At 39.3% G+C, this 12,217-nt stretch overlaps 3 protein-coding genes across 6 annotated transcripts; 1 reads left to right on the top strand and 2 right to left on the bottom strand.

Moving 5' to 3' along the window:
- The first annotated feature begins 2,849 nt into the window (after positions 1-2,849).
- On the top strand, positions 2,850-5,533 carry LOC104826789 (nuclear transcription factor Y subunit A-2-like). 4 transcript variants are annotated; one of them, XM_010559670.2, is made up of 6 exons: positions 2,850-3,037; positions 3,590-3,850; positions 4,092-4,165; positions 4,255-4,323; positions 4,476-4,622; positions 4,713-5,533. In XM_010559670.2, exons 2-6 carry the CDS (start codon positions 3,649-3,651, stop codon positions 5,058-5,060), a joined length of 840 nt encoding a protein of 279 aa, XP_010557972.1. In that variant the 5' UTR covers positions 2,850-3,037; positions 3,590-3,648; the 3' UTR covers positions 5,061-5,533. The 4 variants fall into 4 exon arrangements, with proteins under 4 accessions (XP_010557972.1, XP_010557970.1, XP_010557971.1 ...); XM_010559668.2 differs by having other exon boundaries at positions 2,850-3,077; XM_010559669.2 differs by having other exon boundaries at positions 2,850-3,077; positions 3,555-3,850.
- An 8-nt stretch (positions 5,534-5,541) lies between these two features.
- LOC104826790 (syntaxin-121-like) lies at positions 5,542-7,217 on the bottom strand. Its single transcript, XM_010559672.2, has 2 exons — positions 6,500-7,217; positions 5,542-6,202 (listed from the first exon to the last, which is right to left on the bottom strand). The coding sequence occupies exons 1-2, from the start codon at positions 7,026-7,028 to the stop codon at positions 5,736-5,738; spliced, it is 996 nt and encodes a 331-aa protein (XP_010557974.1). The 5' UTR covers positions 7,029-7,217; the 3' UTR covers positions 5,542-5,735.
- A 976-nt stretch (positions 7,218-8,193) lies between these two features.
- Positions 8,194-11,940, bottom strand: LOC104826791 (BEL1-like homeodomain protein 1). The gene is made up of 5 exons (XM_010559673.1): positions 11,592-11,940; positions 10,450-11,212; positions 9,676-10,094; positions 9,362-9,422; positions 8,194-9,249 (listed from the first exon to the last, which is right to left on the bottom strand). The coding sequence occupies exons 2-5, from the start codon at positions 11,170-11,172 to the stop codon at positions 8,425-8,427; spliced, it is 2,028 nt and encodes a 675-aa protein (XP_010557975.1). The 5' UTR covers positions 11,173-11,212; positions 11,592-11,940; the 3' UTR covers positions 8,194-8,424.
- Positions 11,941-12,217: the final 277 nt, after the last annotated feature.

The following is a 12,217-nucleotide window of genomic DNA, read 5'->3' as shown; positions in this document are numbered from 1 at the left end:
ATGATTTTTTTTTTGTCAACACACACACACACACACACACACACACACACACACACACATATATAGTTTCCCACTAACTTAATTATACATTATATTAGTGGCTCAAATAGGAAAAAAATCTTTAGATTTTTTTTTTAAAAAAAAGAGGTTTTCCTTTGTATTTGCACTTTCGAAGAGCATCGTCATCGAGTTAGGAAATATACTCCAAAAGATTTTCTTTAGATTAAAAAAATTTTATAAAAAGACATATGAGTGAGGTACAAAGCATGTACTTGTAATATGTTATTATTATGTGTTTCCTAATCCACTTCCTCCATTAGATATCCTGCCCATCGTGCCCATTATCCAATACCCTTACTTTGATAATCACTCAAATTACATTATATTCGTATAATCATTAGCATATATATATACTACATTAACTCGGAGTTACATATATTATATAAGGGTGATATGTATATATACATATTTTGCTAATATGCCATTTTTTTCATTTGACACATTGATACAATATTGGCTAATATTGACATTAATTTATTTTTCAAAGAACTTCAATAAAATTAGTATATGTATATTTATATAGAAAAATAAAAACTAGTTTATGTAGACGATAATTTATTTATAAGACACTTTTTAAATTAAAATGAATATCACTCAAGCTCAAATACCACCGCTTAAATATTTTCATATTATTATAGTATTTTTTTTTCTAGACCAATATTTCATATTTATAATTGTATTTATTTTTAAAAAGAGAAGGCTTGACATACCGGTCCAGTTTATTAATTCTAAGTATTTTAAAAAAAATCTAAGTATATTAAAAATAATAATATATTTATTTAATTTTTTCTTATCGCTTATTAATTATAACTAAAAGTATATTTTGAAATTTTATAATGGCGCCGTGATGTGGATTGCACGTCCAACAGGCAACGTGGATTATAAAATTAAAATCCAAAGTATACATTAGATATTAAACGCCAAACAAAAGCAAGGGAAAGAAAAAAAAAACTTTCACCTTTTTATTTATCGTTTTTATTTTTCTTACGTGACCCAAGACTAGACTTCCACTTGGAGACCAAACTATACATATATATATATAATGGGGGAATGACATCATCGTTCTTGGTTATAAAAAGGAAGACCAGCGTGGCATCGAGAGCCGTCGAGAGGTCGACACGTGTCATACGTCACATCCCACGATTGGAGGGGCCGCTCTTCTTTGTGGACGGTCAACTATCATCGTATGATTCATCTGTCGTCAACGCTATTTTTGCATTGAATTGCATTATGAATTTTAGGATATTTGGACATCTATAAAATACAAAATTAAATTTTTTGAGTTTATCGATTATAGTATTATTTTTTCTTAATATTTATTAAGTTTATTAATTGTAATATTATTATCTCATAATTTAATGGTATTCCTTATTTTGAAATACTGTTCTTACTTCTCTAATTCCAGTATTTAAGATACAATTGATCTAAAAAATAATTTGATGAATTCTACAAAAATAAAAACATTTTGTTAGTTTATGAATTTCTTATATATTTCTATTCAATGATATTCTAAAATATAGTCCATGACTCAAATGTTATTATCTGGATAACAAAATTTTTCTTTCAGCAACTTATATTTTTTTATGCTCAATTTGTTAATATCACATGTTATATATATATATATATGTATTATTGATATTTAACATTATATTAGACAACGCATTCAATATATAGTAAACATCCCCACAAAAGCTACGTTGTCTATGGATTGAGTCGTGTAAAGTACTAATCTTCTGTCTCCTTGTTATTTTTGCCAAATATATTCTAAATCTTATTGAATCCAAGTCATTTGGACCAAATGGCATAGCCATCTTATCCAAAGTTTATATTAGATCCTCAATAAAATAATATATAGTTTTATTCTAATCACAATTTTTATATATTTTTCTTTAAAATACGAGCTATTACAATTTTTCTAAAGTTAAAAAATGATTTTGAAAATATTCATAAATGAGCACCCCTAAAAATGATATATTTCGTACAAATGTTGTTGCAACATATGTTTCATATGGATTTATATATGGTTTGTTTTAGGTCAAGCTAGTGGTCACGGTTACATACATATAAAAGCCTTATGAAACGTGGCATTTTTCTTTATCCTTTTTTTAACTTTATAATAGTAAATGACAAATTAATCATATTCCCAAAAGGAAATGTAAGTAATAAAAACTCATAAGGACCACAATCATTAACTACTAGGCAATTATTTTCCCAAGAAGATATTTAAACTCCTAAGGACCACTTTATTTTTGGACCATGGCATTTTCATTGAATACTTTATTTCAAATCTCTTCCACATACGTATGTATAACATAATATGCAAAATTAGTGTTTACTTATAATAAAATAAATAAATAGTTTGAAGTATACGATTATTTATAACAAACGAACTACTATTGATAGTACACGACTATTTATTACATTAATTTTTTGTAATGATTGGATATCCAATTATTTGAATCACATGAAATGCAACCAAGATCTAGTTGTTTTTCTATTTATTATTTCTTTAATTTCGTATAATATCATACATAGTGAATTTGGTTTATTAGTTTAGGTTAGTATCAAACAGTGTAGATATTTTGTTAGTTCGAAATAATTGCGGGATTAAAAAAAGAACATTATCCATTGGACATTAAATTATTTTTCTAAGTCTGATATTGGATCTGCGGATAATTGTGGTAAGAACACGTAATTGCACAGAACTCACTATATACGCACACATATACATATATATATAATATACACAGAAACATACAAAGGCTCGCATGAAAAGTGAAGGTAATTGGTTGAGGGGTTCCCGTAGTTTTGCTTACACTTGTCAGTGTATATATCGCCCGTCTCATTCGTTGTCTCTCTCTCTCTCTGCTTCAGACCCAAAAAAAAGTTTAGTTTTTGCTAGTTTTGGAATCGACATGGCTCCCAAGAGAAGTGGGCTTTTCCTTTCAACTTACTAGGAATCTGAAGCTGCTCTCTGGTTCTTCTTCTTCTCCTTCTTCTTCTTCCATTGTCTCTCTGTGAGTTTCTTCAAGTCCTTTGCTTTATTTTTCCTTGCTCTTCGTTTTGTCTTCTCGTTTGCAGTCTCCTGTCGATTGATCTCGTTAGAATCTCCTTCGCTTGCTAGCATCTATCAGTAAAGATTTGATCTTTTTCATGTAAACAACCATGGGCATGCTTTTTTCCCCCTTTATTGGTCATCTCTCTTTCCCTGTCTTGCGTTTGGACAGTTGTTGGCTCTTTCTGGTCTCTGGACATGGATATTCCAGTTGTCGCGTAGATTCCGTTTCTGGGTCCACCTTTTCTTGCTGAAAGATTCATTCTTTTACCCTCGATTGACCTTGTTCGAACGTAAAGTCTGTTTCTTCAAGATGATTGGCATATCAATCGTGTGGGTTTTTGTTTTGAATCCAATCCCACAAGTTTCCTTCAAGTTGAACCTTTCCGTCGTGGCTTGCGATTTGGTATTCGACACAGATTTCATTCATAAGTGTTAGTTGCTGCTGTTGTTGTTGACTTTGATCATTTCCAGGGACCGAACATCGAAATTTCTCTGTGGTTCACTGCAACAATTACTGGTCGGATTAGGGCATGGCTATGCAAACTGTGTATTTCAAGGAAAGAGAGGGAATTTTAGGGAATAATCCAAAAGGGCAGATTCTGTCTCCTCCACAGACCACTTGGTGGAATGTTTTGGGATCTCAGCCTTTGATCCGCCATGGAAGTACTGTTGGAGAGACAGAACAAGGAATGGATAAGCTGAACGCTGCAACTCAGTTCACCTTCTCTGCTGGTAAAGAAATCTCTTCCCTTTGTCTGAATCCCACATCAAGATAGTAGTAGGGAATATTAAAAGCACAAATTGTTGGGTGGAATTTCTCTTTTGTGATTTCAATAATGACCAAAGTGGTATGAACAATGTTCTTATGTGCAATAAACAACATAATCCAACTGTATATGACTGATCAATATTACAATATTTCTCAGAGAATCTAACTGTATATGACTGATGTGGGAGCAATTTTCGGTTTTAGATGATGGGCAGAAGCCTCAAGGAGCCCTCACAACACAATCTGCTTGCTTTGAGTTTGGATTTGCTCAGCCTACAGTAGGATTTCTTTGATAGAACATTTTGAACCGATTCATTTCTTACTGTTCTTCCTCAGTTTATAAAATCTTTCATGTTTTTTGGTGCAGATCTTGGCAAAGTATCCTTATGTGGAGCAATACTATGGAGTTGTTTCAGCCTATGAATCTCAAATGCCGGTTAGTTTCCGCGAAATTTATCTCAGACACCCGACTTTTGTATAACCCGCAAATCTCGGGTACCCAACCCAGAATCTATTCATGATTGAATCTTCTCTTATATGAGCTTGAAATGGTGAATGTGACAGAAGACTTTACCATTATGAATGAAGCAGGGGAGAGTAATGCTGCCTATGAACATGGCAACAGAAGATGGTCCCATATATGTGAATGCCAAGCAGTATCATGGAATCATCAGACGCCGCCAGTCCCGTGCTAAGGCTGTTCTCTACAACAAAGTGACTAATAAGTCTCGTAAGGCACGTAATAAACTCCTATTATATACATACATCTTGAACGTTTTTGTTAGTTTATCAGCTTTTTTAACATTCGGAAAATTTCATGATCAGCAACCGTATATGCATTACTCACGCCATCTCCATGCCATGAGACGTCCGAGAGGAACTGGAGGGCGCTTTCTGAACACGAAAAACCCGAACAAAGGAGAAAGAGGAGGTGGCAGTGATGAAGGAAAGCAGCCTCAGCCTCAGCCTCAGCCAAGTAACTCTCAGAACTCTGAAGTTATTCATCCCGAAAACGGGACCATGAATTCATCGAGGGAAGTTAACGGGTCGAATTTCTCGGGATCTGAAGTTACAAGTATGGATTTCTTTCTGGGTTCTGGTATGGTCATACCCAGCAAATGGATTGCTGCAGCAGCAGCCATGGATAATGGTTGCTGCAACCTCAAAGTCTGACATGTGCAAGTGGGGACGTGACAGGACTCGGTTCAAGGGTCGTGTCTCTGTCCCCTTGCATATGAGCCGAATGGAGAGAAGAGAATTCTTCTTGTCGTGAAAAAAAAAAACGACGGGAATTCTCCTCGGTTCAAAAGGGCTTTCCCCCTCTTTTGGCCAACCGTTTGACTCTGGAATAGGCAAATCATCTTTGGCTCATCCTCTCCCGTTAAGGTATTCATCATTTCGGTATGCATCCTCTTAATCAGATTTCGAGTTGCAAGGAGAGATGGTGAATTACCTTAATGCTATCAACTTTTTTATCTTTAAGCACATGTTGAAAACTAGTGAAGAACAATGGTGGGATTCGCTTCTTCATTGTCCCAATTCTCTGTGTGTGAGAGAAACTTGGATTCCTTAGTGTTGTATGTCTCAGAACCACTGTTGTGTTGTGTCTTTTTTCTGTGTTGTAATGAAGTTGAACTTGTTTTATACTGTACTCTGTTTTGAAGTACTTTGTCGTTTTTTCCATAAGAACATCGGCATTTTTACCCGAATCCACAAATTATCAAGTTCTCAACTTTTTCACAAGAGCTAGAATAAAACGATGATTAGCATCAAACCCAGTCGTTAGCACAAAACAAGAACATTGAAAAATGGTGTGTATATGTATGTGCGCAAAAGACGAGCCTTACTTCAACGCAACAAACGCCGCGCCTGAGCCATGGAAGAGTTGGCGCCAGAGTCGAAGGTGGTGGTACTGGTAATTGGTTCGATGCCTCCACCGCCATTGTTCTGCCACGGTTTAACCACGGCTAAAACCACAGCTACAATGATTATTATGATCAGAAGGACGACGATGATGATAGTGAAGAACGTCCATTTGCGTGTGTTCTTCTGATACATCTTCGCGGTGTCGAGCTGCTCGGTTCCTGCCCTGACGAAGGAACTAGCGTGAGCCACATGACTTTCGATGTTGTCGAGCCCCGAGCCCTGGTGCTCGACCATCACCACCATGCCGAGGAAAACCTGGTTCAGCTCCTCGAGGTTCTTCTCGATCTCCTTCACCGCCTCATGCCTCTCTTGGATCTCGTTAATGGTGTCCAAGATTCTACCACTGCCCTGTTCTTGAATGGCTTTCTGCAACAATCTCTCGCTCTCTCCTGCGAACAAATGGTGAAAACCCGACAGTTGGTTTCTCTTGAAACAGTTGGAGTTTTCTTCAATCTCGGGTATGAATGTGAAACCTGAAGTTCTTGTTCCTCGTTATACCTCGACACAGTCCATTTCCATGGCGATTTGGGCATCAGAAACAAAGAACTGGTTCTACATATTTAGATATGTTTTCTGTTCAGTGTCACACATGATTTCGGTTCCCTAGACAAAACCCAGATGAGTACGATGATCCTATTCGACATGGATTTTCCTTCTAATTGAATGTAAGAAAACGATTGGCTTACCAGTAGAAATCAGACGATCGAGGGTTTCTTCGTCGGGGTTTTCTCCGGTGACGGTGAAGTACCTCCTCTCCACAATCTCTCCGTACTCCGACCAAACCTTCTCCCTCAGTCGATTGAAACTCTCCATTGAATCCTTCAATGTCTTCCTCAGGCCATTGACCACCGAGATCCGGGTCCTGTCGGCAGAAGATCCGGGTCCGCAACCGGGTTTGCTCCGATTCGCGGCATTGGCGCGATCGAGAGATTCGAGTTTCAACTTGATCGTCTTCGCCTTCCTCAGCGCAGCCGCAACGTCGCCGTCCATCTTCGACCGGAGATCCTTCACGGCATTTGCGTCGCGAATCATCTTGCTCTGCTCGTGACACAACTGAAGTGTGTCACTGAGCCGATCCAGCTCCTTCAATTCGCCCTTAACCGATTCCACGTCTTCGAAGAACTTGTCGAGGTTCACGCCGCCGCCATCGCCGCCGTGAGGGGACGGCTCTCCGCTGGGGAGGCGGGAGAAGGAGCCGGAGAAGAGGTCGTTCATGGCTGACTCCGATGCCCAAAACCCGATCGATTGGGGGAGAAACCAGAGCAAACCCAGATGGAGAGAGAGAGAGAGTCAAACACAATAGAGAAGCTGATACTGATGACGATCTACGAGAAATATATACAGGTATTTGATGGTGACGACTCAGAAGAACGTGATAACAAGTTACCCTTTCTTCAACCTGATGACTGGATATTCTGCCGCTCCCAAATCCCTAGTGAGAAGAGCAAGTACTTTCCTGACAGTCTCTCTGGAAATGTGGTCTACTGTCAAGAATCAGACAATGATGATCATCGTATCAAATCTCTTACAGCTTCTCTATGTTGTTCCTGATGCCTTGGAGGATGATAACTTGTGTCTTAACTTGAAAAACGCCCTGGCTGTTCTTGCAGGATGATGACAACTTGCCACGGCGCCTTGTGTGAATTACTGAGGAAGCTGTTCCATGGGAAGAAGCCGAGGAAGAGGAGATCTTGAGGGTTATTCCCGGGTTTGGATCAGAAGCAGAACCTATTCGTGCTCATAAGCCGTGATGGGCATCTTCATTTCGGCCTTTAGATTTGTTACATCGTCTTCACTTTCCCCGATGAACGACATTGAATCCTCGGCTCAAGAACAGCTTCAGATGATCAACCACAAAAAGGCTCCAGATGATCAAGCAATGGCTTCCGATGGTTAGAAACACAAAGCCTCTGATTGCTTCAGCGGTTACCGATGACAGAGGAAGCAGTCACATACAGCATCAATGGAGAAGTATGGCATGTCATGGAATCTTCCTTTATCTCCATAGTACTAGCATTGCCATCTTCAGACCAGGCCGAGCAATTACCTGACTGGTTAGGCAAAAACAGATTACATCCTGACATGACAGAAGCATTCAAGGTTTGGTGTTACTGTTCAAAGGTGGCAAAGATTTGCATTGCTCGGGCGCAAGGACGGTATGTCATAACTCTAAGCCAGAAGGATCAGTCCATCAATCGAATGATTCCGTCATAACCCTTGTGTGTTTTTCGCCGATTATGTTTTGGCAGTTCATCAAATCTGCAAATACTGTACAAAATCATTTTCTTTAACCGTGATTTCGACACCGAGTTCTTGCTCTGTTTTCATCTGTGAATCTGTTCATGCCTTAGTTGTAACTTGATATCATATATTACAGACGTAGAATCTTGTAACCAATAATGGTATCTGAAATTAGGTTTCTGAATACAGCTTACAAAATTAATATACATGCTTCAACCATTTTATGCTAAACCCTAAACTGGCCTAGTGATAATCCCTTCTCAAATCCTTCAATGAGACGTATAGACCTATACTATGTATACCGTAACAGTTTCCTTCTTCCCCAAGTAACAGTTTCCTTGTCCCATAAGTAACAGATTGCAGAGTATCGTCAGGTAACGAAGTCGGGTAACAGTTGAGCAGAGAACCTCCTCTGGTTCTGCAGACTGATCGTGTTATATGCAGCTGCTGAAGAATGAGACTCGGAGGTACTGATGGCACCAAATTCATTTGGCTCAGACATTTCCACGTCCCGACCGATCTGAATGTTCTGATTCGGGAAGAAGTTCTGATGCGTTGGGGCAGAAACCGAGAAGCTTTCGCAGTGAGGGAGGCCGAGTGTGAGAGAAACTCCATTGTTGTTTCCTGAATAGCTCGGTGTGAATTCCTCTGCTTCAAATCTCCCGGCTTCCTCAATCGGGTATGCCCCGAAATTTCCTCCCATGAAGTTTGTGTTGCTGGCTAGGAACGAAAACTCCTTCTCGTCTCTGAATCTTTCGGGAATGTTGAAATCCATTTTGGCAGAGGGAACGCTGGCTGGAGAATGCAGGATTTCGTTTATACGAACTCTCTTCGGGCTCCCTTGCGTGATTCCTTCCAACTCAGATGCTCCCGAGATCGAGAATCCAGTCGCTGAGGCAGAAGCTGTCACAGGAACAGCCATGGTGATTCCTCCATGACCATTGTTGTTCATGAAACTGTCTTGTCTCAGCATCAGACTGTTCTGTGGAGCTTCAGAAACATGGCTTTTCTCTTTCTTGTCGCTGTAACCGACAGATTTAGGCATGGAATCTTCTTTGTCCTGATGCTCGTTAGGGTTCACCTTCTTCTTGGAGGAGCCATTGTTCTTCTCATGCTCCTTCATCTCCTCGAGATACATCTCTTCCACCATAGGTTTCCACAGACGAACACGAGCGTTTATGAACCAGTTTGACACCTGAATACATTTTCAGAACCACATCAAAAAATAAATTCTTTCTTCAAATCTTATCGAAAACGTTACGAAATACCCGAGTATCAGGTGTAAGATTCGACAAAGAAACCGGTACCTGGCTCCTGGTCAGACCGGTTTGCTTAGCGAGCATAACCTTGTCCGAATCCTTCGGATATCTGAAAAACCAAAAACCCATTTCAGAATTTCAGGAACCACCAAAAACCCAGTAACAAAAAACAAATTTATAATTCTCATTACAATGTCAAATACTAAAAAAGCCGTCAAGGGAGAAAATTCTTCGTATACTGTTAACCAAGAACCAACAATACAATTGATATAAACACGAATCATTAGATCATGAGCCATAATCACCAGTGGAATGCCATAAAAACAAACAGAAATATACAGAGAGAGGGTTCCAGATCTTACGGGTGAAGAAAGTGTTCGAAGAGCCAAGAACGAAGAACGGAGACTGCTCTCTCAGGCAATCCTCGTTGGGGCCTCCAAGCGTTGTTGTTGTTGTTGCTGTGATGAATCATACCGAGCTGCTGAAGTGCCCGTTGTTGCCTAAGATGATGATCCACGAACTTAAGCCTCGACGACGACGATGAAGACCCTCCTTCCGCCTTGCCTTCTTCTTCATCTTCTTCGCGTTCTTCTCCTCCTAAGCTCTTGTTCAGAGCTTTGATTTGAGCTTTAATGGCGTCGTTCAAGCATCTGAATTGCTTGGAGATGGTCTTGAGAGCGAGTGACGTGTAGGTCTTCGCTGAACCCGAGCCCGCTGCTTGTTCGAAGGATGAGACGATGATTCTCATCTGGTTATGGTATTGCTTGTACCTCTGGTCCACCTTCAAGAATATGCGACAAGAACAAGGAGGAGGAATATAATATCGAGTTTAGACGTAATCTTAATAAATGATTATGATAATCTTGGTATAATACGCCCAGATGTATCCATTCATGCATGTTAATTAAACTCTTAAAACGTAGACCGAATCCAATGCGTTTTGAGAAATGACTAAACACTGAACGAGACACGTTTCAAATCACCCAATTGCATGCATGCAAAGGACATCTCAAGACAAGAAAAGACTAAATTATCATGTGAAAAAAAATACGTTAATTAAATTTTTTTGTTAAAGGGTGCATAAATTACGTTAATTAATTCATTATTTAGAAAGTAAATAGGTTAATTAAGCAAACCTCATCAAGCATGGTAACTAGCCTAGCTTTCTTCATCTGAATCTCCTGTCTCTCCGGCACCGTCAGCTCTGCGGCGACCTTGTCGCCGGTTTCAGCTCCTCTGGTGGATTCTCCGGCGGATTTTCCGTCAACTTCATCACCATTTTTGTTGGACAACAAGCATTTTCTGTTCTTATTCTCGGTACTTGTGTTATTTTCATTAACAGTAGCGACTTCATCAAGAAGCTCTTGAGCAGCCTTCAAGTACTTGGAGCTCAATACCGATCCCTGCATACCCGAAACAACGAAACTAGGCCGTTGCTGCTCGGAGTAGAGGCTAAGAGAGAGCCCCTGCTGGTTAGCGCGTGGAGTTTCACGCGCCGCCTCCACTGGCGTGCCGTAGACGCGCGGGATGAAGCCATGCAACACAGCTGAAACGTTGTTAACGCTATTTGTGTTGTTGTTGTTGTGGTCGTGGTCGTGGAAATGTTGCGGTGGCGCCTGGTTTGACGCGAGGAAGTTTCCGGCGGTGGAAGGGTTGAAGAGGATAAAGTTTCCGGCGGCGGCGGCGGAGGAGGAGTTGGGAGGCGGGTCTTGGTCGGCGCCGGAGTTGAAGTGAACGTATGTTGTAGGGTTCATGAGAACCATCGTGTGTAAGCCTAACCCCCCGCCGCCGGCGCCGGCGCTGTGGCCGCCGTCTTCTCCACCGGGAATTCCCAGGTTTCCGGCGAAGTACGTGGCCATCGGAAAATATAACGACGGTGAAGTGTGGTGATCGTTCAAGCTATGACAAGAAACGTGTATAGGCATATAAGTACATGTTCACCGACACATATACATACACACCTATAGGAAGACACTACGTTAGCTACATAATAGCGTGTTCATCGTTTTGTCGGACGACAATAAATACATAGATAGGATCATGTGATGATTATGATCCATAAGCTTCTATAATTGGAATCAATAAAACAACACACACACGATGTTTGATTGGAACAATAATTACTCGATAATCCATATGAAAACTAGTTTCTACATGAATACAAGCAATAATCAGAAATCAAAGTGTATATATACACATATATATATATATATAGTTCATCGATCTAATAGATACTTTATGTGTGTGTATCAGTGTATGCATATATAAGGATCGATACCTGAATCTCAGCTCTGCACGTGGTTCTTGATCATCTGAACTGATGAAAGAAAGCAAAAGCAAGAGATCCCAGAGAGAGAGGGAGAGAGGGAGAGAGAAAGGAACAGAACTCACCTGTCCGTATTTAAGATCTAACGATGGTTTACTTTTCTTTCTAATTATTTTATTATTTGTTTGATAATTAGTCTATTTTTGTTGCGGAGAAAGACATATATACACATACATACATGATTGTGTATTTATAGATTGGAGAAGCCGCCATGGCAGCTCTCAAAAGTCTCTGCAACTTCTCTTAACAGAAAGGTAAAGAGGAGAATGAGTGAACCCAAGAAGAAAACGATGAGAGGTGAAAAATCAAAGGGACAACCAAAAAAAAAGATACCCTTCTTTTTTGTCACTTCGTTATAACCCACTCATATTATTATTATTATTATTATTATTATTATTATTATTATTATTATTATTATTATTATTATTATTATTATTATTATTATTATTATTATTATTATTATTATTATTATTATTATTATTATTATTTGACGTGTGCGTTTTCCTGTGCTTATATCATCATGATCTGATTAATCTCACGACTGCACAACCAAATTGGTACAATTATACAATTTTCAT

This window comes from Tarenaya hassleriana, unplaced genomic scaffold, assembly GCF_000463585.1.
Source record: "Tarenaya hassleriana unplaced genomic scaffold, ASM46358v1 Cleome5, whole genome shotgun sequence".
Taxonomy (NCBI): domain Eukaryota; kingdom Viridiplantae; phylum Streptophyta; class Magnoliopsida; order Brassicales; family Cleomaceae; genus Tarenaya; species Tarenaya hassleriana.
This window is presented reverse-complemented; position numbering and strand designations above follow the sequence as displayed.

Bases quoted from the DNA above. Each gene is read 5' to 3' on its own strand.
- LOC104826789 (XM_010559670.2), top strand. From the start codon at position 3,649: ATGGCTATGCAAACTGTGTATTTCAAGGAAAGAGAGGGAATTTTAGGG. The intron at 4,166-4,254 runs GTAGGATTTCTT...TTTTTGGTGCAG, and splicing joins TTGGATTTGCTCAGCCTACA to ATCTTGGCAAAGTATCCTTA. The intron at 4,623-4,712 runs GCACGTAATAAA...TTTCATGATCAG, and splicing joins TGACTAATAAGTCTCGTAAG to CAACCGTATATGCATTACTC.
- LOC104826790 (XM_010559672.2), bottom strand. From the start codon at position 7,028: ATGAACGACCTCTTCTCCGGCTCCTTCTCCCGCCTCCCCAGCGGAGAG. The intron at 6,203-6,499 runs GTAAGCCAATCG...ATTTGTTCGCAG, and splicing joins CGATCGTCTGATTTCTACTG to GAGAGAGCGAGAGATTGTTG.
- LOC104826791 (XM_010559673.1), bottom strand. From the start codon at position 11,172: ATGGCCACGTACTTCGCCGGAAACCTGGGAATTCCCGGTGGAGAAGAC. The intron at 10,095-10,449 runs GTTTGCTTAATT...ATATTCTTGAAG, and splicing joins TAGTTACCATGCTTGATGAG to GTGGACCAGAGGTACAAGCA. The intron at 9,250-9,361 runs GTACCGGTTTCT...AAATGTATTCAG, and splicing joins CCGGTCTGACCAGGAGCCAG to GTGTCAAACTGGTTCATAAA.